Below are 24,555 nucleotides of genomic sequence, written 5' to 3'. Positions count from 1 at the left end.
TGGTTTCTCCCATTCATTATAACTCTTCTACACAGCATGACTAAAGTAAAAATGTATTTAATAGGAATGTATGTATAGATCCTGTATACAATTTTATGCTGTCTCAAGGAGAGAGGTAAGGGGGAGGTAGGTGAAAATGATCTAAGTTTATGGTAGTGATTGCAGAACACCACAAATATAAAAGAAAAAAAGAAGAAAAAAAGTGTCATTTGTTCTTGGATTTTGCCAAATTCTCCTTCCTTCCTCCTCTTTCTGAACATGCTCATAGCAAAAGTGAATACCGAATCAACATTGAATCCCCAATGTCTGGCCTCTGGGATCCCTGTTTTCTGTGGAATGACTGCAGTAACAGGGACATAAGAATTCGTGCTAACTAAATTCCCAAAGAATGGGCTGAGCCACAGTCACATATTTCTGTCTTTTTTCAGGAAAAAGGGCAGACTATTAAAAAAGGTGTTGCCTCCTAGAAGCTTTTGTGGAACCAAATGGACGTCTTGTCAACGAAGGGCCCACTCACTGTAGAATGTAAACCTCAACATTGCCTGTCATCCTGAGCATCCACTGCAAAGCCTCCCCTCAATAAAGCAAATGCATTTCATTCCTGAATCTGTCCTCATACTTATTTAGCTATGTCTGAGATTAGGTGGTGGGAATAATGGAATCAAAAAGGACCAAGTGGGTGAAAGGGTATAATTGTTTAAATGACATTTACAGCATGTTCTCTAAGGCCTGGAGGCTCCAAACAATGAGCTTTCCTGATGGGCTATGTGGTGGGTAGAAGTCACTTAAGCTGTCCGTAGCTCAGGTTTCTCATTGTCAAATCAGGGGAATATTCTGGCAGTCATATCTATGTTTCCTGGGCTTCTTCCTCACAAGGTCCAATTCAATGAACAGCCAAACTCCTAGGTTTAAGAATAAGACTGAAATCCATAGAAGATCCCTTTTTCCATTGAGCATTGGTCGAACTACAGGTATGAACATGGCACGTTCCTGGGCGTTGAGGGAGATAGAAAATCTAGAAAAGAACTGGCTCCAGGATTCATATAAATGACAATTAAATGCATAAGACAATAGCATAGGTGTATCACACAGATGCACACGCGGCAGGTGTGTTAGTGGTGCTAAGCTTAATAGAAGTGTAGACCATCTTTTTCAAAATGTCAAATTAAGTACAGGGGGTCATGAAGGATCTGTGGCATGTGAGGCTATGTGTAAGCATGGGATAATCAATCAATAAACATTTATTAAGCACCTTCTGCTTATCAGGCACTGTGCTAAGCTGTGAGGATATAAAAAGGGCAAAAGACTTAAGAAGTCAATAGAAAGGAAAAGACTGAAGAATCATAAGGAAAAAAGACATGACTATTGGATCGTGGACACAGGGGAGAATGGGAGCAAATCAGAAGAATAGTCTTAGAAACAACTCAAAATACATTTTGTTCCAAGATGATGGCAAGGCAAACACAGTAAGGCAACATTTATTAAGTGCTGACTGTATACCAGGCACTGTAAGTCCTGGGGTACAAAGGAAAGAGAGTGTCCTTCTATGCAGAATGAATAACATTTATTCATCTCTTACAAGGTGCAAACTACTGTGCCAAGTAGTCCCTGCTCTCAAGGAACTCCTATTCTAAATGGAGAGAGCAATGTATAGGTTTCAACTGTCAGTCGGATGAAACATTTCCAGCATTCTTAGGATGGAGGAGGAAAACATAAGGTAACGAGCATCCTTTAATATATTTTCTACTGACAATTCTTATGTTTCCAATTTGGAATCATTTGGGATATAGAAGCAAGAACTTTGGTGGCAAGCAGTTATTTTCTGGGTATTTCATAAATTGAATGTCTGAGGACGTTGGGGCTCTAGCACCTGCAGGAATAGTTATCTTTTCCTTTTCTTTTACAGATGAGGAAACTCAGGCATGGTGATGGGGAAACGATTTGGCTGAGCCACATTTGTAGTAAAGTGGCCAAAGGAGCCGGATTCGACGCCTCGGTTGTCTAGCTCCAAACGCATCCCTCTAGCCAGACCTTAGAGCCCCACCCGTTCCTTCCCCTTAACTGCCATGGAATTCTGCAACCCCAATAAGTCTGCGTAACTCCAAAAGGGACAATTGGTTTGGAAGGTTGCTTGTTGGCTCTAGTGGTCAAGAAATGGCCCAGAACTGGGGCGTAGGAGTCCAAACAGTGACCAGGTCTCGCTGGTGTGGCTGCAGACGCCTAGGTAAGCAGGAGTGGAGGGGAGGGGAAGTATCAGTCTGGGTTGGCATTCATCTCTCGGGGGAGGCAAAGCTGGGGCTATGGATTCTTAGCTGTTTTTTCTTCTGTTCAAAAGCCTCCCATAGAAGGCACTTGGACAACCCCTTTGTCCCAGGGACCTCTAAGTTTGATAAGAGATCCCACAGGCTAAGAGGACTCTCTGTCCCCCAAATCTCCCTGACTGACCTGGCTTCTTGCACTGTCGTGCGGGTTACACTACTGCGTGTGTCTGTTTCAGAGCTCACCTGGTGGACCATGAGCTAAGGTCTGGTCAAGGCAATGGTTAGGTTGGCTCTTTCATTTTTGTCCCTTGAGGGCCTTGAATATCTAACATTCTCTCAGCTTCAGATGCCCTTGGGCAGCCAGCCTGCATAAGCCTGACCTCTTTCCTTGGCACCTGTCACAGTGTTTCTGGCCCTCCATAGGGAGACTCCAGGTCCGATATTGGTACTTTCTCCCCTGGGGAAACTGGTACCATATTCCCTTAGCTGGTGCCTCGGGGGGTAGAACTTTGCACCTGGTCACTTACTGGCTCTGTGACCCTGGGCTAGTCACTGAACTTCTGTGTGCCTCAGTTTCCTCAACTGTCAAATGGGAACAGTCATAGCACCTGATTCCCAGGGTGATGAGGAACAAGTGACATAGTATAGGTAAGGCACTTTGCGAATTGAAAGCACTTCTAAAAATGATTATTCCCATCAATAATAATGGATCTGAGATCCCAAAACCCCTTTCCCAGTCAGGGCTTTTGTTCCCAGTAGAACTTGGGGTAGGTGTACGGGCCTGGCTCTTCCTGTCTATACTTCCCAATTTCTGCCTGGCTGCCCTGTTCCCTTCTGGAATTAAGAGCTCGCTTTTCTGAGGAGACCTGAAGACCTGCAGTAGGGCTTGTGTTGACGTGAGTAATAAGGGACGAGTCTTGGCTGCCTTGCCTGCCTTCATCCTACTGTGTCCCTTTCCTCTGGTTTTCTCCTTGGGCTAAGGGTTCTGTCTGTGAGGAATGATCTGCTGGGGATTTGCATCCCCTCTAGCTCCCAGGGCGCTGAATTGAATGGAACTCAGCAACAGAAAAAGGGGGCGTGTTGACATTGGTGAGCAGTGGTGTGCTGGGCACGAATTTGCTTTGCAGAATAGTAAGCCATCAGAGGGAGGATGTTGGGTTCCAGGGGATTCTATTTCCTCAGGGCAGCAGTATGAAACGAGCATGCGAGCTCCTTCTGATGCCCCATGGCCTCCCTGGGCAGGGTTGCCTGAGTCCCCAACCAATTCCTTACTGCATTTGGGGTGTAAATCATCTGAGGAAGAATAATGCGAACTTGTTGCTGGGCCAGCACTCCACCTTAGTTACAGGGTTGCCCCTGCCTCTGGATCTTGGCTCATTTTAAGGGTCAGCAGCCAGTGATGTCTGACCCATGTCACTTCTCTCTTCCTTTCCTCACCCTGGGATCCCAGATATAGACTCAGTGGTCCCCGTGGTCCGCCAGCCAGTCGCCAAGACTCCTGTTAATCACCTTCTTCCTGCCCAGTATGCTGCTACCTCCCAGTTTGCTGCCAAGACACAAAAATCTAATGGCACTTGTTGGGGCTTCTAACAGCTTGACAATATTCAGAGGACAAATAGGAAGGAAGGGAATTATTTCTCTGTGCCTGGTCCTGGGCTTAGCGTGGCAGATACAAGCAAGCCAAGCTGGTGCCAGCCTTCATTGAGCATTTAGGTTCTTATGTTGTAGATAACACAGGGAAGTGGTAACCAGTCTGGGGCATTGACTGAAACACAGTACCCAGAATGAGTACACTTGACTTTGAACTGTTGATTTGATTCCTTGCAACCATTTAGCCTTTCTGAGATCACTGCTGCCTTTCCAATGTCGCCGAAAAACCTACGACCTCGAGAAAGATGGAGTACGGAGACTGGAATGGGAACCAGTGTGATGCATCAGCATCTGAAAATATGAAGGTATCCAGATTACTGCTGCAGTGAAGACATTCTTGGCATCTGAAGATGCTCCCAATGGCTAGTGCATTCAGGGTGGAAGGATGGGAGTGATCTTAAAGCCTGGGGCTGGTCCCCTTCCCCTGAGCAACCCTGGAGCCTGCTTCAGATGATTTTTCTCAGCAGGTGACCTGGGAATTCTCATTTTGACCTTCCCTTCTGCTCTGAAATTGCAGATGGCACCATGGGGACCACCATAGGCTCTGGGAGAGTCCTGGAGGCCCACAGAAATGAGACGGTGTGGGTGCAGCAGATGCAGGAGGAGGAGGGTTTGAGCACTTTTTCCAGGTTAGCCTGGGGTCAAGGGACCCACATGGGTGCAGCAGCCCAGGGAAAGGAGTATTGGGCAAAATTGAGTGACCTGAGGGATTGGGGACAGAAACCATTTAAAATGGGGGTAATGTGTGGGAAATCTGGCCCCTGTTGTAAGGCAGAGTCACAGGAACTGAGAAAGCACAAACAAACAAGGACAAGCATGTATCCCATTACACTCCTACTCAAAGCTCTGCCATTTTGGGCTGTTTTCCTTCCTTCCTTCCCCTCCTCTTTCTTTTCTTCTTTTCCTTTCTTTCTCCTTCCATCCTTCTCTCCCTTCTTGCCTCCCTCTATGCCAGGCATTGTACGGAGCCCAGAGAATGAGACGTTCTCTTCTCTGTTGACTGGATCTTGTGTTCTAAAGGGATCTGACCAGTCTTCTGGACTTGCCCTTCCTATGCTCCATCAGTATCTGGCTTCCCCAAGGCTAAGTGGGCAAGGCAGGACAATGGAGACAGGCCTGAGTTTGGTGTCAGCATCTATCTCCAGCCCTCCTAGTCTGTGCTAGCTCCCTAGGCCTCTGTAAATAGTGAGAGCTGGGCCAGAAGGCTTCCAAGGTCCCATCCATTCAAATGGTGGTCCAGTGATGATGGTAGAACTCTCAACACTGTGCTTGGTGCTGTGGGAAACATGGAGGGAAGTAGGAGATGTTGAGGGGAGAGGAGACCCAGGCAAGCAGCAAGGGTAGGGCAGGGGAGAGTTTGGTGCCGACGTGCAGGCCCTGCAGAGAATCTAGGACCCAGATTGGAAACCAGAAGGGACCTTGGAGGTCCTGGAGTCCAAGACTCTCATTTTTACAGATGAAGAAACTGAGGTACGCAGGCAAAATGACTTGCCCATGGTCCCCTAGCTAGTCAGTGTCTGAGGCTGGATTTGAACTCAGGCCTTCCTGACTCCAAGCCAGTGCTCTATCCACTGTGAGTTCCTTAAGGGCAGGGAACATATTTTGGACTTTCTTTGACTTCCAGGCATATGCTTTAGACTGAGACACAGAGCCTCTTACATAGGTGATGCCTAGGGCCGTGGTCTCAAGACCCTACTTTCTACTTCCTGCAGGGGTTCTGGCCATGGTTGCCCTAAGAGCAGTCAGTACAGCTGCCAGCTACTTCAGAACAAAGACAACTTGGAGAAGCTGGTCCAGGTGGTGGCTGAGAATGGCTCCGTCCCTTGTGAGACCCAAAGCAAAGCAGCAGTGGTTCCCTCGGTGCCTGCATCACCCACGTTGTTCCCCAAAATGTCCGGGAACCTGCCATCCTCAGGTAAGCTCATACCCATCATGGAGATCTTAGCGAGCAGCAGAGTGCCGAGAAGTGCCTAGTGGCGAGCAAGGCTAGGACAGCCAGCCAGAAGCTCTCCTTTGTCCACGCTTTGGAGTGTGAAGAGACATCTGTGCCAAAGGAGCAGGTGGAAAGCCTAGCTGATCCAGCATCTGGGACCTCCTCAATGGGACTTCCTGAGGCACCCAAGGTGAAAGATATGAGACCTGCTCAGTCTGTGGCCAAACTCTGGATAGCCCAGCCAGCTTCTCCAGAAGATGTAGCACCTGTGCTGACCAAGTCAGATTATGCCTCCTCTTCTTTAGGAACACAGCCTCAGCCAGAGACTGAGCTCCTCTTGGACTTGCCAGAAAGCTCCCGGACCTGAAGGGGCTCCCGCTGTGACCCCTGTTCTGTCTGTAGGAGCCTGGTGCACAAGTCCTCACAGGCCCAACCAGAGTCTAGAAGCCAAGCAGATAGCGACAGTGGTAAGGTCTTGTTGGGGTGATGGGCTGTAGGAAGGAAGGGGAAGCTCTGGGGCTGGTGGTTTTCTGCCTGCTGCTTCCTTGTCCAACCTGCTCTGACTTTGTGTTTACTGGAGGAGCACCTCCCTCTATTCCTCCATTTCCTCGTTTCTTGAGTAAGGGCTGTCAGAACAGATGATCTCCTGGGGGCCATCCCTTTAGAGGCTGTCCCAGGCAGGGGCAGACCTATTAGGTCAGCAGACAATCACCAGTAACGTCTCAGACTCCACAGAAAAAGCTTGACTTTTCTCTAAGGCAATTGAGATGTCAGGAGGGCACGGAATTGTGCTTCAGAGAGAAAGTTGTGGAGGAGGAGGCTGGTGATGCCAGATTAAACCTGGATAAGTCAGGCAAACTCCACAGGGGTTGGCATCCTGGTCCAGACTGGCTGCCAGGCTCTGGTGGATGGGAGCAGCACTAGCAAAGCATGCAATACGTGGGTATGGGCTCTAGCGTCTTGCTGTAGCATTGGGGGCAGATGAAGGAAAGGTTCATGTGATAGGACTGAGAATAAAGAGGTCACATGGAACGTTCCTGGGGGGTGTTGGGCCATTGTTTTTTCAGAGAATTCAGCAGCCCAGTGGTCAGTCCAGGTTGGCCACTTAATTGAATCTGAGGTTTGGCTTGAACTTCAGATGGTGATTGGCTCCTCAGTGGGCTACCCCCTCCTGTTCACCTGGGCAGGGGGGAGAATTGGGGGGTCACTTGGCAGCCTGGTGCCCTGGGAGTCAGTGTGACCTTGTTCAGGTCTCCTCTTTTGTCCATTTCCACTACTGTAACTTGGTTCCCTCTGTGCCCTAAATCTCTGACGAGGATCTAACAAGATAGCAGAGGTGAAAGGATCTGAGTAAGGGTGGTTCTCCATTGTGTTCTTCTCTCCATAGAGAGCAAGATGGACCAAGATGAGAAGCCCAGCAAGTTTCCTCAAAGCTTCCTCAAAATTTTTCTTTGTTAACCTAACCTCATAACCTAACCTTTCCTTTACCTAACCTTATAACGCTGGAGCTTGACATCAGCCTCAAACTAGCTATGTAGCAAACTAGCACTTATGTACAGGTGAGGGACTGCTGGCTTAGCCATGTGGGCCGTGTGTGCGCCATTTTCCCTGGAGCTCGCCCACAGCTTCTGGGGGTCTCCATCTCTGCTGCCCCCAGGCCTGGCTTTGACTGCATAGGATGGACAAGAGGCACTTCCCTTCTCCCTTCTCAAGGCGTCTTCAGGCCATTCGACAGACCCCTCAAGCGCAGGGACACTGGCAGGGGTGGAGAATGCCAGAAGGCAGAGCTGGTGCGAGTGTGGCAACACGGTTTAGTCTTTTGGAATATGTCCTGGAGGTCCAGGTTGAGGATGGTGCCAAAGAGGTGGTCAATGTCAGGAGGAAGGTAGTACTGATGAATGACGGCCTGCCTGAGCTGGAACCCTGGGGCAGGAGAGTCAGGGGTCACAGCAGAGCAGGGCACTCACAAGGAGATGCCATCCAAGTCCTAATGGCTCCCCCCATCAAGGCTGCTCCAATACTTCCCTTCTCATCATCCCATGTAACGCCAGTCCTCGCAGCTGAGAACCTTCCTCCCCTGACCTCAGGCCCCAGGCTCTCAGTAAGCCAAAGTCCTCTCCCAGCACCTCAATCCAATCCCTTCCTCTCTTGTCCCTGAAGGAGCCTCCTGAGAGCCCGTCCTGCAGCACGTCTCTTCCCTTGCCCTCCCTCCCTCCACTGAACTCCTTTCAAAAGTCAGATGCTCATCACTCCCTTCAAGTGCAACTGTCCCCAGCAATCTCCTCAGTACCAAATGGAACAGTCTTGTCTCTGCAGCCGATGGACTCCAGGCCACCTGCCCCTTGCCTGTTTCTCCTCTTTCCTAACTGACTGCTCCTCAGCCGTCTGTATCTAGGCTCCCTCCTGGGCCCCCTTCTTTCTCTCTATACTGTCTCCTCTGGTGAAGTGGATCACTCCCAGAGCTATGCATGCATGTAGCCCTCTCCTCTCTGCTGAGTGCCAGCCCGGAATCATCAAGGTGCTGCCCCTCACCCCTGCCCTGTCCCAGGAAAACCCAAAGAGACCAGGGGCAGTAGCATTTGAAGGAACCAATGGAGGAGAGGGTAAGGGGTAGGGCTGTAGCCAAGACCAAGGACCATCCCAGGTCCCACCCAGTGCCTCACCCTCTACTGCTTCTCCTCCACTTCCCTCTGAAATCTCTCCTTGTGTAGCTGCAGGGCTCGCTCCTTGCAAACCAAGTGTCCGTCCTTATCAGTCACCAGCACGGCGGGGCGCCACCTCCTGTCACTTTGCCCAGGGCTTAACTACTCTTCACCTACTGATGACAATGAGACAGGAGAAACTGAATCAGGATGAAAGTCAGGGAAGCGTAAGGTCCCAGATGCCAGGGCCTGGTTTGTTTCTGTCTTTGTACCCCCAGACCTGAGATACAGTGTCTTGTACATATAGTATCTACTTAATAAATGCTCAATGAATTGAATTCTATTTTCTGTTCCACTTTATCCAAGGACATTCCCAAACACTGATGCAGGAGCCAGCAATCAGTACTGCCTCCCACCAGAACACCCCCACCATAGCACTCTGAGTCAAGTGCTTTGAAAGAAATGGAATGATGAATGTGAGAGATGCGTAACTATACATGTAAGTATCCGGATGTGATTTCATATCTGGACCAGTAGTTTCACCAAAGCAGGGAACCTGATGCAGAAACTGCCCCATCCTGGAGACAGAGCCATACATCACAAATGAAGTGTGTTAAATGAGTGTATGTAAAGCCCATCTACATAACCTGTCTTTGCCGCATCCACCCTCTTTCCCTTACAACTCTCCACCTTGAATTCTCGACCTGTTATGGTCCAAAATGTAAAAAGGATTAGCAGCTGCCATCAAATCCCAGAATGCAGTGAGCCAAAGGATCAGTCAAGAGATTGGCTCCAAGAATGAATACAGTAATCCTGCAGCAGGAACAAATGCGCTTTTAACAGAATAGAGCACTTTCAAATGCCCTGATGAAAAGCTCAGAGTTGAGGAGAAACTTTGAAATTCAAACACGGGAGTCAAGGGAAACCAAGAAAGGTAAGGAACAAGTGGTTGTCTACTGATGTGTTTGACAGGCCTGGGGATGCCTCTACCAAGAGAGCCACTATTACAGGGAAGGCCAAGACTAGCGCCCAGGCAGAAAAGTTGAAAGGAGTGGAGATGGCAGACAATTGGGGCAATTCTCACTGAAGTACGCTAGTAAGTCAGAAAAAGTGAAAAGTACACAGAAGAATCAGTACCAGACCATAATTACCCTACGGAAGTTTCACTGTAAAGGGAACCCAAAAGCCCAGTCAACACTTGATGTGCTCAGGAAATGGAAAGGCACCAGCTCAAAATACAGAGTGATCCGTAAAGTGCCACGAAGGACCAGGACAGAGATTAATTAGGAGCAGGGCTGCCTCAGACAACTGCGGGAAAACAAGCTGATATCGGATGTGGCTGGAGTGTCGAAGTAAGCCCACTGTCCTGAAAGCATCAAAGGATGCAAGTAGGATGTCAAAGAGATGAAAACATGGAAAAGGTCTGCCGATTTCTCTGGGGAGCTGGGTTGCTCTTCATTCTTTAAGTTCCCAGTCCCTGCTATGCTACCTGAGGATATAGAAGGGCTCTCAGCAACACTGAGAGGCCGCAGCTCCCTGGGCAGAGCTGGAACCCCACCAGCGTGGAGGAAGTATCTCTACCAAAGAAGGAACACACCAACTGGGGAGGGGCCGATCAAACTGATCTATGGGTATAACAAGAATATTATTATGCAGCAAGAAATGAAGCTCTGGTACTGAGAAAAGACCAAGGAGAAGAGCAGGCACAAGGACAGAAGAGTGTGAGCCAAGAATCGTACGGAAGGGGAGATGAACTGAACAGCCGCCCCAGCCCCTCTTCTTCCTGGACCTCAGCCCATTTGCTGTAGGGAGGTGGAGGGCGCAATGCTGCCCACATGAGGTCAGGGCAGCCCAGCTCTCCTTTACACAAGAAGGAATACTATGGGAGAGCAAACAATGTCTGTCAAAGACATTAATAAATCCTATTTTTAAAATACAGAAATAAAAATAAACCGTTGCTCACGCTCAAATCTGCTTCCAACAAATTCAACTTGTGTCTCAAGTTGTCTAAGCCTCAGGTTTCTCTTCTGCAAAATGGGGATGATCCCTGCAAATACACAACTCTCAGAATTGTTGTCAGATTTGGCAGAAGCGAGGGAGTTTGTCCCGCACAGCTGGACAGTCAACCCAAGGGAGGAAAAAGACCTTGCCTTCTGCTCTGGGCTGAGTGCGAGGGATCAAAGTGCTTGCTCATGTTCTAAGAACTCATGAGAAATGGCCCATCCAAGGGAAGGAGAACAGCGAGTCCCAGAACGGCAAAAGACAAAGAGAGAAAAGCAGGATGTGCATGGGGAATCATGCTCCATGACCCCAAGCTCCCCAATCTGAAAACTCATCCTCTCCATAGCCCTGTCTGCCAGAGATGACACCACGATCTCAGACTCCCCCTAAGGAGGCGGGAAACTACAAGGAGGGCCCAGCATGACCCTGTGAGCCTAACGACAGAGCCCATTTACCACCCACACGTTTTGGGAAAAGAAACTGAGTTTTGGAGAGGGCAAGGGACATTCTCAATGCCACGTGGAAAGCAAATAATGGAGTCAGCATGTGGCCTGGGGTAACCCCACGCACCTCCCTGCCCAAGAGGCCTTCTCACAGATGTGGGGTATCTGCAGGGAGCTCACTCACTCACAGCCTCTCTCTCACACACACATATACAATCTCTCACACACTCATTCTCACACTCAGCCTCACACAGTCACACACACACAATCTCTCACAGACACGCACGTCACACACACACACTCAGACAGTCTCACTACCACTCACACACACAGTCACACAATCTCTCACAGACACACACAATCTCACACACATTTCAATCTCACACACTCAGTCTCAAACAGCGTCTCAGACACATAGTCACACACAGACAATCTTAGACACAGAAACAGTCTCACACATGAACACACACAAAGGCACACAGTCACACACAGGCACACAGTCACAAACATGCACACTGGCACACATGCATGCATCTATACACGCACAGACACACACTCATGCACATACACAGTAACACACTGTCACACAAACGCACAGTCACACACATGCAAACACACACACCTGCATGCACCCACACATGCACACACACTGTCACATGCCCTGTCACACGCACACACTCATGCACACAAACACACACACACACACAGACATGAACACAGAGGCAGGGAAGGAACAGCTGTTCAAGAGGCAGACAGGCCCTCACCACTTAGCTTGGAGCCTCTCCTCCTCCCTCTTCCTCTGCACCTTCCTCTCCAGCGCCAGCTGCCTCTCCCACTGCCCCTGCTGCACTGTGTTCCTTAGGGCTTCTGCCACCTTCCTCTGCCACTTCTGCTCCCACTCCTCCTCCTGCTGCAGGTAGAAAGGAGAGGGATCCCATCAGGAAGGTGCGGAGGGATAAGCCAGATGGGCCCTTGAGCTCAGACAACTCACTGAGCAGGAGGAGGACTGGTATGGGCACGGACCAGGCTGCTCTAGCTCGCCCTCAGTATCCCCCCTGCTCTCAACAGTCTAAGATCTCCTCAGCTCTAAAATCAGTGGTTGTACAAGAATCATCCATAGTGTCTCCAGAATGGGCCCATGCTTCTGACTGACTGCAGAGTGAATATTCTGCACTTGGCATCATCCTCCTCCTTGCCCCAGTAAGACACAAGGCAGTGAGGGGCATCACGTATCCCAGAATGGACGGTGAAGAACTGTCCCCAGTCTGTCTCTCTCAGATTCCTCTCTGACACCAGGAAGAATGATGCAGATCACAACATTTCAAAAGTGCTTGGCTTGGGTTGTCTCATCTGGTCCTTACCAACACTTCTAGGAGGCAAATATAACTTTGCAGAAGAGGAAACTGAGGCAGGCAGCAGTTAAAGCAGCTGCCCAAGGTGGCACAGCTGGATCTGAACTAAGGTCCTCTTGCCTCAAGGCTCAGCACACAGGGGCACACAGTTGGCTGCCCACAAGTAAGTGGGACCTAAGGACCAGAGGCTGGCCAGCTCCACTCCTCCCTCCATGGTGGCCCATCTGCACTCACCTGCTGGAGTCTCTTCTGCCTCCAGGCTTCTTCCTCCTGCTTCAGCCTCATCTCAGCCTCCTCTAGCTTCTTGGCAGCTTTCTTCTTGGCTTTCTCAGCCAGCAGCTTCTGCTTCTCCTGTGAGACCCTGACCAAGCAGGTCAGGGGTCAAGACCCTGCCCTGTCCCACACAGCATCTCGCCAGGGGCCCAGGGTTTGGGGCTGTCTCTGACCTCCAACTTCTGTTCAGTGCATTTCTTCTTCTCTACCTGCAGCTGTTCTGCCTGCTTGTGGGCCTGCAGGGCCTTCCACAGGCACTGTTCCCATTTCAGTGGGGCACAAGGAGGAATGGACACATTCTTGGGCTTGGCAAGCCCCCTCAGTCCTCCCCAGCACCCCACCCGTCCAAGCCTCCGGAAGGTGGTCACTCACATCTTTATTTCCTCCAGGTGCTGGCGCTGGTCCTCCTCCACCTTCTGCTTTCTTAGGAGCTCAGCCTCCTCCTTCTTTTTCAGGTTTTCCAGCCGCTGTAGTTCCTTCTCCTGAGGACAGGAAGGGGACTGCAGCTGTGAGGCAGATGGGGAGACCACCAGGCACCAAGACAGGTCAGAATCCCCAGACTCCCTTCTCCCCACCCCCTTTCCCTGGGAGGCCCACCTTCCCCCCATTCCACCTGCAGAGAGTATGTCACGGGCAGGACCTGAACCAGGTTCTGAAGGCACCTGTCTCTTCTTTCCACATGCTCTAGCAACCATTCTTGACATCAATGGGTCAAAGGAAGGGAAGCTGAGGGCATGGGGGGTGGCTGGTGTCCTGCCAGTGCAGCCTCCCATGGCTTGCTCAGCCACTAACTGGCCAGGTGGCTGTACACCATTGCTTCCCCTCTCTTAGATCCAAAAGTCATCATCTGTTAAATTGGCTCATTGCCCTTCCCTTCCATGGAGGCAGTATAGAAACCAAGGCTCGGAGGCTGTCCTGACTCCTCTTGATAGTCAATGTCAGGGGGCCACTGATCCAGATGGGCAAGGGGCTCATCCAAGGCTGCACATACAAGACACGGCGAGCTGGGCTTCACACCCATCAAAAGCTGTGAGGTGCAGCCAAATGATCAATGCCATTGGACCCTAGGATAACTGAGCCCACTAGCTCGAGGAGAGTGCAGCCCCCACAAGAACGCCTCACACACCCCTTGGCCACCTGTCTGGAAAGAAGTCGTGGACCTAGTGTGCTGGGAGAGACCCCCGAGGGCCTTCTTGGCCTGTCAGCTCTGGGTACCCCTCCAGGGGAAAGACTGAGTAAGGCTTGAGAAACCTATCACATGGGGGCTGAAGAAAAAGGAGAACAGAGGAGGACAGAGACTAGCTCTGCTCTGCCCGGCCTCAGACTGCACACCAAGAAGGAGTCAAAATCTGGAAGAAACCAACGGGAGAACAGAATGGAGCCTTCTAACTCGACCCAATGCACAGGACTTTGAGGTCCACTGCACTCAAGCATCATGCTGACAATCATGCCTTGTGAACTAGGGAGCTCCCTGCTGCTCTGAGGTGTTCCAGTAAAGGCTAGACAGATGACCCCGTCAGGATGCTGCGTAGGGTACACCTCCCTCTCACAGAGCTAGAGTTGACATAACCTCCCAAGCTCACCACACAGACGCTACCCAAGGGATCTATCCCCACTCAGCTCCAGCTCCCTCCTCGCACTGCCCTTTCTGCCATCATCCAGAGGTAAAATCTCCCGATTCCGGCAAGTGCTTCAGCTTGGACTAAGAAGTGGGAGAGTGGGAAGCATAACAATGGGGAAGATAGTGGGAGACAACATTTTAGGGATGACTGGTACAACTGGGTTTGCCTGTTCAATAATTCAGGTGTCAACCAATGTTCATCAAATCGAATATACCAAAACCCTTCCAACTGATGAAACAAAAGTCCTTTCTGAAAGAAATTAAACCAGAAATGCTTTAAGCAGCACCTTCTTGCAGCACATTTAACTGACAAACTAGGGGGCTTTGGGGGGGAGCCACGTCTCAAGAGAATTCCCAGTTTGTAAATTCCCTCCACCACTCACTATCTACATCTCTGGACAAGCTAAAGAAAGGGCCCAGAGCACTGAAGTTCCCGTGACCTGCCCTTTAGTCCACAATCTCTTGAAGGTCAAAGCACTCGGATCCCTCCCTAAACAGAGACTTTGGGGTGAACAGCCTTCCCTGGGATGCCAAGGCCTTCTGACTCTCAAGTTCAGTGGGTCATCATGGGACAAAGCTCTCCTCAGAGGAGAGCCAAGACACCACAACCCTGGCTAGAAATGCTACCCCGTGCCCCAACGCTCCAACGCAAGGAACTCCCCATTCCCAGAGGGAGAAAAATATGGTTTCATTGACTCCTAATCATCTGCTGGGCTCTTTCTGGTCTCTAGAACATAAAAGGAAAAGGCTGCTCCCCCTGGAGGAAGCATGCAAATATTTCAAGATAGAATCAGCTGCTTGGCCTGGACCTTGGGCATGGCCCTGAAGTTTCTTACGAAGTATCCAAGAAGGTCAGCAGGAATCTCACCCCAGGAACCCAGATTTAGGTAAGTGAGAGACCTCCCCCAAACCTCGCACAGACACCCTACAGACAACAACCCCCTGCCTTAGCATGTGGGGATCCCGGAGGCAGTACCCCTGGCTGGGCACAGGAAAGTAGGCGAGACTGTGCCGACAGCAGCCAAAAGTTATGGAGACAGCTGTCCTGCTCCCCCAGGGTCCTTTTCTGATTCCCAGAGGCTGGTGATGGTGATAGACTTGTCTCTGCCCAAGACTCAGGTTCCCTTCACTTTCATCACTCCAGGTCTGTCTCATGGCTCTTCCCCCTCTTCAATTCCAAAAGGCAAATCACTTCCACAACTTTAAAATCAACTGGCTAGAAGGTTTTGTGGAATATTCCTCAGGGCAGGAACCAGCCTCAACAGTAGTGTGCTCCTTACATCAAACTCAAAGGAAAGTTCCAACCTTCTTAAGCAAGGATCTCAGAGACTTTGGGAATTAGGAATGAGACTTTGAAAACGTAGTTCTTCTCACTAACAGTAGCTGAAAAGGTCAACCCTACCATTCTAATGTGGGGAGCAGTACCATGGAGCCAGGGTACGGGGAAAATCGGGGGCAAGACAGGCCAAGCGGCCACTTGTTTCTTTGTGGGCAAGACCTCAGGTTTGAGGCCTCAGGATCAAGGAGGGTCAGGCACTGGGTCGTGGCTGCTAACACAGCAAAAGGCATGCCCGTGTTGGGTCATCTGTGCCAGGCCAGCAACCCGGGACAAGCCCTGCAGGGACTCGCTGGGTGACCCTGAACCAGCAACTCGACCTCCTGGGGTTCCCTTCCCCAGGGAATTACTCTGCTGACACACTCACAAATTTGGTGTTCAAAACAAGTGATTCTAGTACTTCAGGAAGTAGTGTTGCAGTAGGGAGGGTGGGGATGGGTGGCTATGCTACTAAGGTGATAGGTGGGTGGATTACTCAGGAGAAAACTACCCTGTGAAAAGAGGAAAGGAGAAAAACCTGGCATTAACTCCTCTGGCTGCCTCAGACACCCCAGCCAGGCACACAGCCAGAGGACTTGACCAACCTACCCTTGAAGGCCAGTCCTCCAGGCTGCTCCAGGGCAGGGGGCTGCCTGCCCTCCCAACCTCTGACCCAGCCATTTCCTCTAAAGTCTCGGACAAGCTAACCATAGTAGGCTGAGTTTCCCCTGATGGTCTTGCACAATATTTGGGCCAACACAATATTTAAGCAAGCTAAACTCCTACAGCTATACTGTACACAACCCATATGGAACATTAAATTGAGCCTCAGCTCTTAGTCAGGACCTAGAGTGCCAGGGTCAAAGGTGCCTCTTGGGTACACTCAGACCAAACCTTTGACTCACCTACAGGCACTGCTTGGACTATTTGGACCTCAGTTCTCTGAGAAGGTCACCAACCCAAAACTGCACTCCCAGCGGTCCCGTGAAAGGCCCAGGAACAGGACAAGCAAATAAGGCTGTCTCGTGCCTATCCTGGGCCCTGGTGCTGCTCTTGGCATCGAGATAGTGCGAAGTGTTGCACTTGAAGAATGATTTAATGACACTGGGGCGGCTGGCTGAGGTCAGCGTCATGAGCGTCTGGGTCTTCTGCAGTGTGTGTAGGAATGTTCGTAGGGGCTGCACCGCCTGCCCAGGGAGACAAGCATGAAGGCGTGGGCATGGTGCCAGCATAGCAGCAGCCAGGATGAGAGCTATGCGCACCTGCCTTACCTTGCTGCCAGGGCAGACGTTGATGGATGCAAGGAGGAGTGAGAGCCTCGTCATCCATGTGGTCACAGTTCTCACCCAGCTCACTGACAGCCTGCTTGTAGTTCCTCTTCTTTCCGTGGGGTCAGAAGCAGCGCCCATGGGGGCCCTGACAGGGATGACAGCAGCCCCCTGCCACAGCCCAGGCAGTCAGGCCCTGACAGGTGGGGTCTCAGCCTTCCCCCTCCCTCCATGTCCTGACCCTGGCACACTTCAAAAATCACAGACGTAGTGGCTCACTCCTAGAGGGCTCTAGGTAGACCTGGGGAGGGACAAAGGTCAAGTCCCCCCACCTGCCCTCAGGCAACTCACAATCTAACAGGAAGACCAGATGACAACAGCCAGGGTGAGAATAACACACCCACTACTGTGTAATCATAAGTGTTTGATTAAACCAAATAGAACTTCTCTAAGCACCTCCTGTATTAAAAAGCCTTGTTCTAGGTTCTGAGGCTCCAGCAGTAAAGAGGGAACAAGTTCTGCCTTCAAAGTCTCACATCCTGTTAGGAATGTCTACAGTTAGGTGTGTGTGTGTGTGTGTGTGTGTGTGTGTGTGTGTGTGTGTATGTATGTAGGTCACCTATACATGGTGCATGAGTTTATTAGGGGAGGGAGGGAGAGAGGACACTTCCATCTCCATTGGAGGCCACAACTCCTCCTGGAGCCACACACCAAGGCCACAGGGAGGGTTTACTCAAGGTCCACCAGCACTTTGCCAGCAACAGAACATCAAGAAAGCTTGAGAGGCCTTCCAATTCACCCATTTGACAGAGAAGGAAACTGAGGCACAGAAGAGTCATCTGCCCAAAGTCACACCAATAAGTCTGAGGTCTTATCATCCAGAGAACTTAGAGAATGACTTCTTCCTTTCCTTTCACCTGCCCCACTAACCAGACTCTTCTTAAACGGTGATTCTGAGAATGAAGTTATTTCGGACATGACAGCTGTGTGTCAGGATGGGTTAGGCAGAGACCAGATCAAGGCTCTCTGGAGTGCCTCTGGGACCCCAAGCTCATCTGGAAAGTGGTTTTCCCCAACAGCCTAGCTTGCCTTGGTATATGTAGTCGGGGGTTTTGAGAAGGGCTGAGTCTAACCACCTGGAGGGCAGACCTTCAGCCCAGTGCCAGGATGTTTTCCTGACTGAGGCACACAGTGGCGCTTTAGCATCACTGAATCCTTGTGTCCCTTGGCCAGCTCTGGGGGCCATCATGAGTGGTCTCTCCCTGCCGCTTGTGCTCATGGATACTCTCGGGTCACCCTACCTGATGCTCTGAGGAAGCTTCCTGGCCTCCTTGCTCTCTACAGAGAGAAGAAGACAATGGAGACCCACCCTTACTCAGAGCTTTTCACCCCCACTATCTTGTGAGATCCTCGTCAGAGACTTAGGGCACACAGGGAACCAAGTCACAGTAGAAGAACTGACCCAAAAAGGGGACCTGCCCAAGGTTGCACTGACTCCCAGGGCACCAGGCTGCCAAGTGGTTCCCCCTCAATTCTCCACCCTGCCTAGGTGAGCAGGTGGGGGTAGTCCACTGAGGAGCCAAGTCACCATCTGAAGTACAAGCCAAACCACAGATTCAATTAAGTGGCCAGCCTGGGTTGACCACTGGGCTGCTGAATTCCCTAAAACAAAAATACCCCAACAACCACCAGCAACCCCCCCACGTGACCTCCTCCTCCTCAGTCCTGTCCCATGAACCTTTCCTTCATCTGCCCCCAATGCTACAGCAAGACGCTAGAGCCCACACCCACACTTGGCATGCAACGCTAGGACTGAACTGTCAGCCAGGATCTGGCAGCCAGTCTGGACCAGTCTGCCAACCCTTGTGGAGTAGGACTGCCCTATCCAGGTTCAGGCTGGCATTGCCATCCCACTCTTCCACAATTTCTTCTCTGAAGCACAGTTTCCCCACCTCCTGACATCCCAATTGCCTTAGAGAAAAGTCAAGCTTTTTCTGTGGAGTCTGAGACGTTACTGGTGATTGTCTGCTGACCTAATAGGTCTGCCCCTGCCTGGGACAGCCTCTAAAGGGATGGCCCCCAGGAGATCATCTGTTCTGACAGCCCTTACTCTAGAAATGAGGAAATGAAGGAATAGAGGGAGGTGCTCCTCCAGTAAACACAAAGTCAGAGCAGGTTGGACAAGGAGGCAGCAGGCAGACAACCACCAGCCCCAGAGCTTCCCCTTCCTTCCTACAGCAGATCACCCCGACAAGGCCTTACCACTGTCACTATCTGCTTGGCTTCTAGACTCTGGTTGGGGCTTTGAGGACTTGTGCACGTGGATCCTACACACAGAGCACAGGTCACAGCGGGAGCCCCTTCGAGTCCAGGGGCTTTCTGGCAAGTCCAAGAGGAGCTCAGTCTCTGGCTGAGGCAGTGTTCTTAGAGAAGAGGAGGCATCACCTGACTCGGTCAGCACAGGCGCTACATCTTCTGGAGAAGCTGGCTGGGCCATCCAGAGTTTGGCCACAGACTGAGCAGGTCTCATATCTTTCACCTTGGGTGCCTCAGGGAGTCCCATTGAGGAGGTCCCAGATGCTGGATCGGCTAGGCTTTCCACCTGCTCCTTTGGCACAGATGTCTCCTCGTACTCCAAAGCGTGGACAAAGGAGAGCTTCTGGCTGGCTGTCCTAGCCTTGCTCGCCACCAGGCACTTCTCAGCACTCTGCTGCTCTCTGAACGAAGCTCTCCATGATGGGTACGAGCTTACCTGAGGATGGCAGATTCCCGGACATTTTGGGGAACAACGTGGGTGATGCAGGCACCGAGGGAACCACTGCTGCTTGGCTTTGGGTCCCACAAGGGACGGAGCGGTTCTCAGCCACCACCGGGACCAGCTTCTCCAAGTTGTCTTTGTTCTGAAGTAGCTGGCAGCTGTACTGACTGCTCTTGGGGCTACCATGGCCAGAACCCCTGCAGGAAACAGAAAGTAGGGTCTTGAGACCACGGCCCTAGGCATCACCTATCTAAGAGGCTCTGTCTCTCAGTCTACAAGCATGTGCCTGGCAATCGAACAAAGTCCAAAATATGTTCCCTGCCCTTAAGGAACTCACAGTGGATAGAGTACTGGCTTGGAGTCAGGAAGGCCCGAATTCAAATCCAGCCCCAGACACTGACTAGCTAGGTGACCATGTGCAAGGCATTTTACCTTTTACCTCAGTTCCTTCATCTGTAAAAATGAGAGTCTTGAACTCCAGGACCTCCAAGGTCCCTTCTGGCTCCAAATCTGGGTCCTGGATGCTCTGGAGGGCCTGCACGTCAGCACCAAACTCTCCCCTGCCCTACCCTTGCTGCTTGCCTGGGTCTCCTCTCCCCTCAACATCTCCTACTTCCCTCCATGTTTCCCACAGCACCAAGCACAGTGTTGAGAGTTCTACCATCATCACTGGACCACCATTTGAATGGATGGGACCTTGGAAGCCTTCTGGCCCAGCTCCCACTATTTACAGAGGCCTAGGGAGGTAGCACAGACTAAGGGGGCTGGAGATGAATGCTGACTCCCAACCCAGGCCTTTCTCCATTGTCCTGCCTTGCCCACTTAGCCCTGGGGAAGCCAGATACTGATGGAGCATAGGAAGGGCAGGTCCAGAAGACTGGTCAGATCCCTTTAGAACACAAGATCCAGTCCACAGAGAAGAGAGTGTCTCATTCTCTGGGCTCCATACAATGCCTGGCATAGAGGGAGGCAAGAAGGGAGAGAAGGATGGAAGGAGAAAGAAAGCAAAAGAAGAAAAGAAAGAGGAGGGGAAGGAAGGAATGAAAACAGCCCAAAATGGCAGAGCTTTGAGCAGGAGGGTAATGGGACACGCGCTCGTCCTTGTTTGTGCTTTCTCAGTTCCTTTGGCTCTGCCTTGCAACAGGGGCCAGATTTCCCACACATTTCCCCCATTTTCCATAATGGTTTCTGTCACCAATCCCTCAGGTCACTCAGTTTTTGCCCAATACCCCATGCCCTGGGCTGCTGCACCTACGTGTGTCCCTTGGCCCCAGGCTTACCTGGAAAACGTTGTCACAGCCTCCTTCTTAATCTTCTGCAGCCACACCATGTCCTCCTTCTCCACATTTTGCCTGAACACCCTCACTGTGGTGTTGTCTGCCTCCCGGATGCTCACAGAGCCTTTGCTGGTCCCCATGGTGCCATCTGCAATTTCAGAGCAGAAGGGAAGGTCAAAATGAGAATTCCCAGGTCACCTGCTGAGGAAAACCGTCTGAAGCAGGCTCCAGCGTTGCTCAGGTGAAAGGGACCAGGCCCAGTCTTTAAGGTCAGTCCCATCCCTCCACCCTGAGCCCACTACCCAGTAGTAGCGTCCTCAGATGCGAAGAATGTCTTCACTACAGCAGCACTCTGGTTACCTTCATATCTGCGCATGTGGATGCATTTCACTTTTTCCATTTCAAGTCACAATTCTGCACGTTGGCCTAGATCATATGGTTTCCTTCAACTCTTCCAACAGACCAGAGATCTCAGAACGGCTAAATGGTTCCAAGGAATCAAATGAACAGTTAAAAGTCAAGTGTACTCATTCTGGGTGGTATGTTTCAATCAGTGCCCCAGACTGGTTACCACTTCCCTGTGTTATCTACCACATAAGAACATTAGTGACTCATGAAGGCTGACACCAGCTTGGATTACTTGTATCTGCCATGCTAAGCCCAGGGCCAGGCACAAAGGAAGCATTCCTCTCCCTTCGAGAGAAGTGACATGGGTCAGACATCACTGGCTGCTGCCCCTTAAAATAAGCCAGGACCCAGAGGCAGGGGCAACCCTGTAATTAAGGTGGAGTGCCGGCCCAGCAACAAGCTGGCATTCTTCTCCCTCAGATGCTTTACACCCCAAATGCAGTAAGCAGTTGGTTGGGGACTCAGGCAACCCTGCCCACGGAGGCCATGGGGCATCAGAAGGAGCTCACATGCTCATTTCATACTGCTGCCCTGAGGAAAGAGAATCCCCAGGAACCCAAAATCCTCCCTCTGATGGCTTACTATTCTGCAAAGCAACCTCGGGCCCAGCATCCCACTGCTCACCAGTGTCAACATGACCCCTCTTCACATTGATTAGTTCCCTTCAATTCAACACCCTGGGAACTAGAGGGGATGCAAATCCCCAGCAGATCCATTCCCCACAGGAAGAACCTATAGCCCAAGGATGAATCCAGAAAAAAGGGCCAAAGTAGGATGAAGGCAGAAAAGGCAACCAAGACCTGTCCCTGATGACTCATATCAATCCAAGCCCCAACTGCAGGTCTTCAGGTCTCCTCAGCTAAGTGAGCCCTGAATTCCAGAAGGGAACAGGGCAGCCAGGTAGAAATTGGGAAGTACAGACAGGGAGAGCCAGGCCCATACACCCACTCCAAGCCCCACTGGGAACAAAATCCCTGGCTGGGAAAGGAGTTTTGAGATCTTAAGTCCATTATAATTGATGGGAATAATCGTTTTTTAAAAGTGCTTTCAATTCTGCCAAGTGCCTTACCTATACTATCTCCCTTGATCCTCACCACCCTGGGAAACAGGTGCTATGACTCTTCCCATTTGACAGTTGCGGAAACTGAGGTGGACAGAAGTTCAGTGACTAGCCCAAGGTGACACAGCCAGTAAGTGACCAGGTCCAGAGGAGAAGCACCAATATTGGACCCGCAGTCTCCCCCTATGGAGGGCCACAAACACTGTGACAGGTGACGAGGAAAGAGGTCAGGCCTTTGCAGTGCTGGCTGCCCCAGTGTATCTGAAGCTGAGCCAATGTCAGGTGTTCAAGGTCCTCAAGGCACAAAGATGAAAGAGACAACCTAACCATTGTCTTGACTAGACCTTAGCTTATGGTCCACCAGGGGAGCTCTGAGACAGACACACACAGCAGTGTAACCCACATGACAGTGCACGGAGCCGGGCCAGTCAGGAAGATGTGGGGGACAGAGAGTCGTCTCAGACTTTGGGATCTCTTATCAAACTAAGAGGCCCCTGGGACAAAGGGGTTGTCCAAGTGCCTTCTATGGGAAGCTTTTGAACAGAAGAAGAAAAATGGAGCCAAGAATCCACAGCCCCAGCCTTGCCTCCCCCCACGAAATGAACCTCAAGCCAGACTGATGCTCCCCCTCTCCCCCACTCCTGCTTACCTAGGGGTCTGCAGCCACACCAGCGAGACCTGGTCACACCTTGGTCTCCTACTCCCCAGTTTGGGGCCATTTCTTGATCTCCAGAGTCAACAAGCAACCCTCCAAACCAACTGTCCCTTTTGCAGTTATGCAGACTGTTGGGGTTACAGAATTCCATGGCAGTTAGGGACAGAAGGACCAGTGGGGGAGGGACGGGGTGGGGCACTAAGGTCTGGCTAGAGGGATGTCTTTGGAGCTAGAAACCTGAGGGGTTGAATCCAGATGCTTTGGCCACTTTACTACAAATGTGGCTCAGGCAAATCGTGTCCCCATCCCTGTACCTCAGTTTTCTCATCTGTAAAACAAAGGGCAAAGGTAACTACTCCTGCTAGTGCCCCAACCTCCTAAGACACTGAATTTATGAAATACCCCGAAAATAATGTTCTTGCCACCAAAGTTCTTGGTTCAAAATCACAAAAACTTCCAAATTGGAAACATAAGAATGGTCTGAAGGAATTACATTAAAGGATGCTGGTTACCTTATGTTTTCCTCCTGCACCGTAAGAATGATGGGAACATTTCATCTGACTGACATTTGAAACCTACACATTGCCCTCTCCATTTAGAATAGGAGTTCCTTGAGAGCAGGGACTACTTGGCACCGTACTTTGTACCTAGTAAGAGCTTAATAAATGTTGTTATCCATTCAGTCATTCATTCATTCTCCTTACAAGGACACTCTCTTTTCTTTCCTTTGTACCCCAGTCGTAGAGTGCCTGATATAGAGCCAGATCTTAAAAAATACTTATTGCCTTATTATCTTTGCCTTGCCATGATCTTGGAACAAAACGTATCTTGAGTTGTTCCTAAGACTGTTCTTCTGATTTGTTCCCAAGACTGTTCTTCTGATTTGTTCCCATTCTCCCCTGTGTTCACGATCCAATCGTCATGTCTTTTTTCCTTATGATTCTTCAGTCTTTTCCTTTCTATTGACTTCTTAAGTCTTTTGCCTTTTTTGTATCCTCAGAGCTTAGCACAGTGCCTGATAAGGAGAAGGTGCTTAATAAATGTTTTTTGATTGATTATCCCATGCTTAGAAATAGCCTCACTTGCCACAGATGCTTCATGACCCCCTGTTCTCAATTTGACATTTTGAAGAAGGTGGTCTACACTTCTATTAGATGTAGTACCTCTAGCACACTTGACATGTGAGCATTTGTGTGATAACCACCCATGCTATTCTCGTATGCATTTAAAAAATTGTAATTTATATTAATACTGGAGCCAGTTCTTTTCTAGATTTTCTATCTCCCTCAAAGCACAAGACTGTGCCCTGCACATACCTGTAGTTCATTCAATGCTCATTGAGAAAAATTGGATCTTTCATGGATTTCAGTGTTACCCTCAAACCTAGGAGTACGGCTGGTCATTCCATTGGACCCTTCAAAGAAGAAGCCCAGGAAATATAGATATGACTGCCAGAATATTCCCCTGGTTTGACAATGAGAAACCTGAGGTACAGACAGCTTAAGTGACTTCTACCCACCACATAGCCCATCATGAAAGCTCATTGTTTGGAGCCTCCAGGCCTCAGAGAACAATCAATTGGTGTGCTATAAACATCATTCAAACAATTGTACCCTTTCACCAACTTGGTGTTTGGTT

At 50.4% G+C, this 24,555-nt stretch overlaps 1 protein-coding gene across 8 annotated transcripts; it reads right to left on the bottom strand.

The window, feature by feature from the left end:
- Positions 1-1,462: 1,462 nt before the first annotated feature.
- LOC140522136 (uncharacterized) lies at positions 1,463-24,302 on the bottom strand. Of its 8 annotated transcripts, none has more exons than XM_072637221.1 (7): positions 22,912-24,302; positions 20,798-21,274; positions 19,022-19,714; positions 12,928-13,061; positions 12,517-12,633; positions 8,508-8,662; positions 1,463-7,767 (listed from the first exon to the last, which is right to left on the bottom strand). In XM_072637221.1, the coding sequence occupies exons 3-4, from the start codon at positions 19,701-19,703 to the stop codon at positions 12,988-12,990; spliced, it is 756 nt and encodes a 251-aa protein (XP_072493322.1). In that variant the 5' UTR covers positions 19,704-19,714; positions 20,798-21,274; positions 22,912-24,302; the 3' UTR covers positions 1,463-7,767; positions 8,508-8,662; positions 12,517-12,633; positions 12,928-12,987. The 8 variants fall into 8 exon arrangements, with proteins under 8 accessions (XP_072493322.1, XP_072493328.1, XP_072493329.1 ...); XM_072637227.1 differs by having other exon boundaries at positions 20,798-20,942; XM_072637228.1 differs by lacking the exon at positions 22,912-24,302 and having other exon boundaries at positions 20,798-20,942; positions 21,155-21,807.
- Positions 24,303-24,555: the final 253 nt, after the last annotated feature.

This window comes from Notamacropus eugenii, chromosome 2, assembly GCF_028372415.1.
Source record: "Notamacropus eugenii isolate mMacEug1 chromosome 2, mMacEug1.pri_v2, whole genome shotgun sequence".
In the NCBI taxonomy this organism is placed as follows: domain Eukaryota; kingdom Metazoa; phylum Chordata; class Mammalia; order Diprotodontia; family Macropodidae; genus Notamacropus; species Notamacropus eugenii.
The sequence above is the reverse complement of the archived record's forward strand: the minus strand, read 5'-3'. Positions and strand labels throughout refer to the sequence as shown.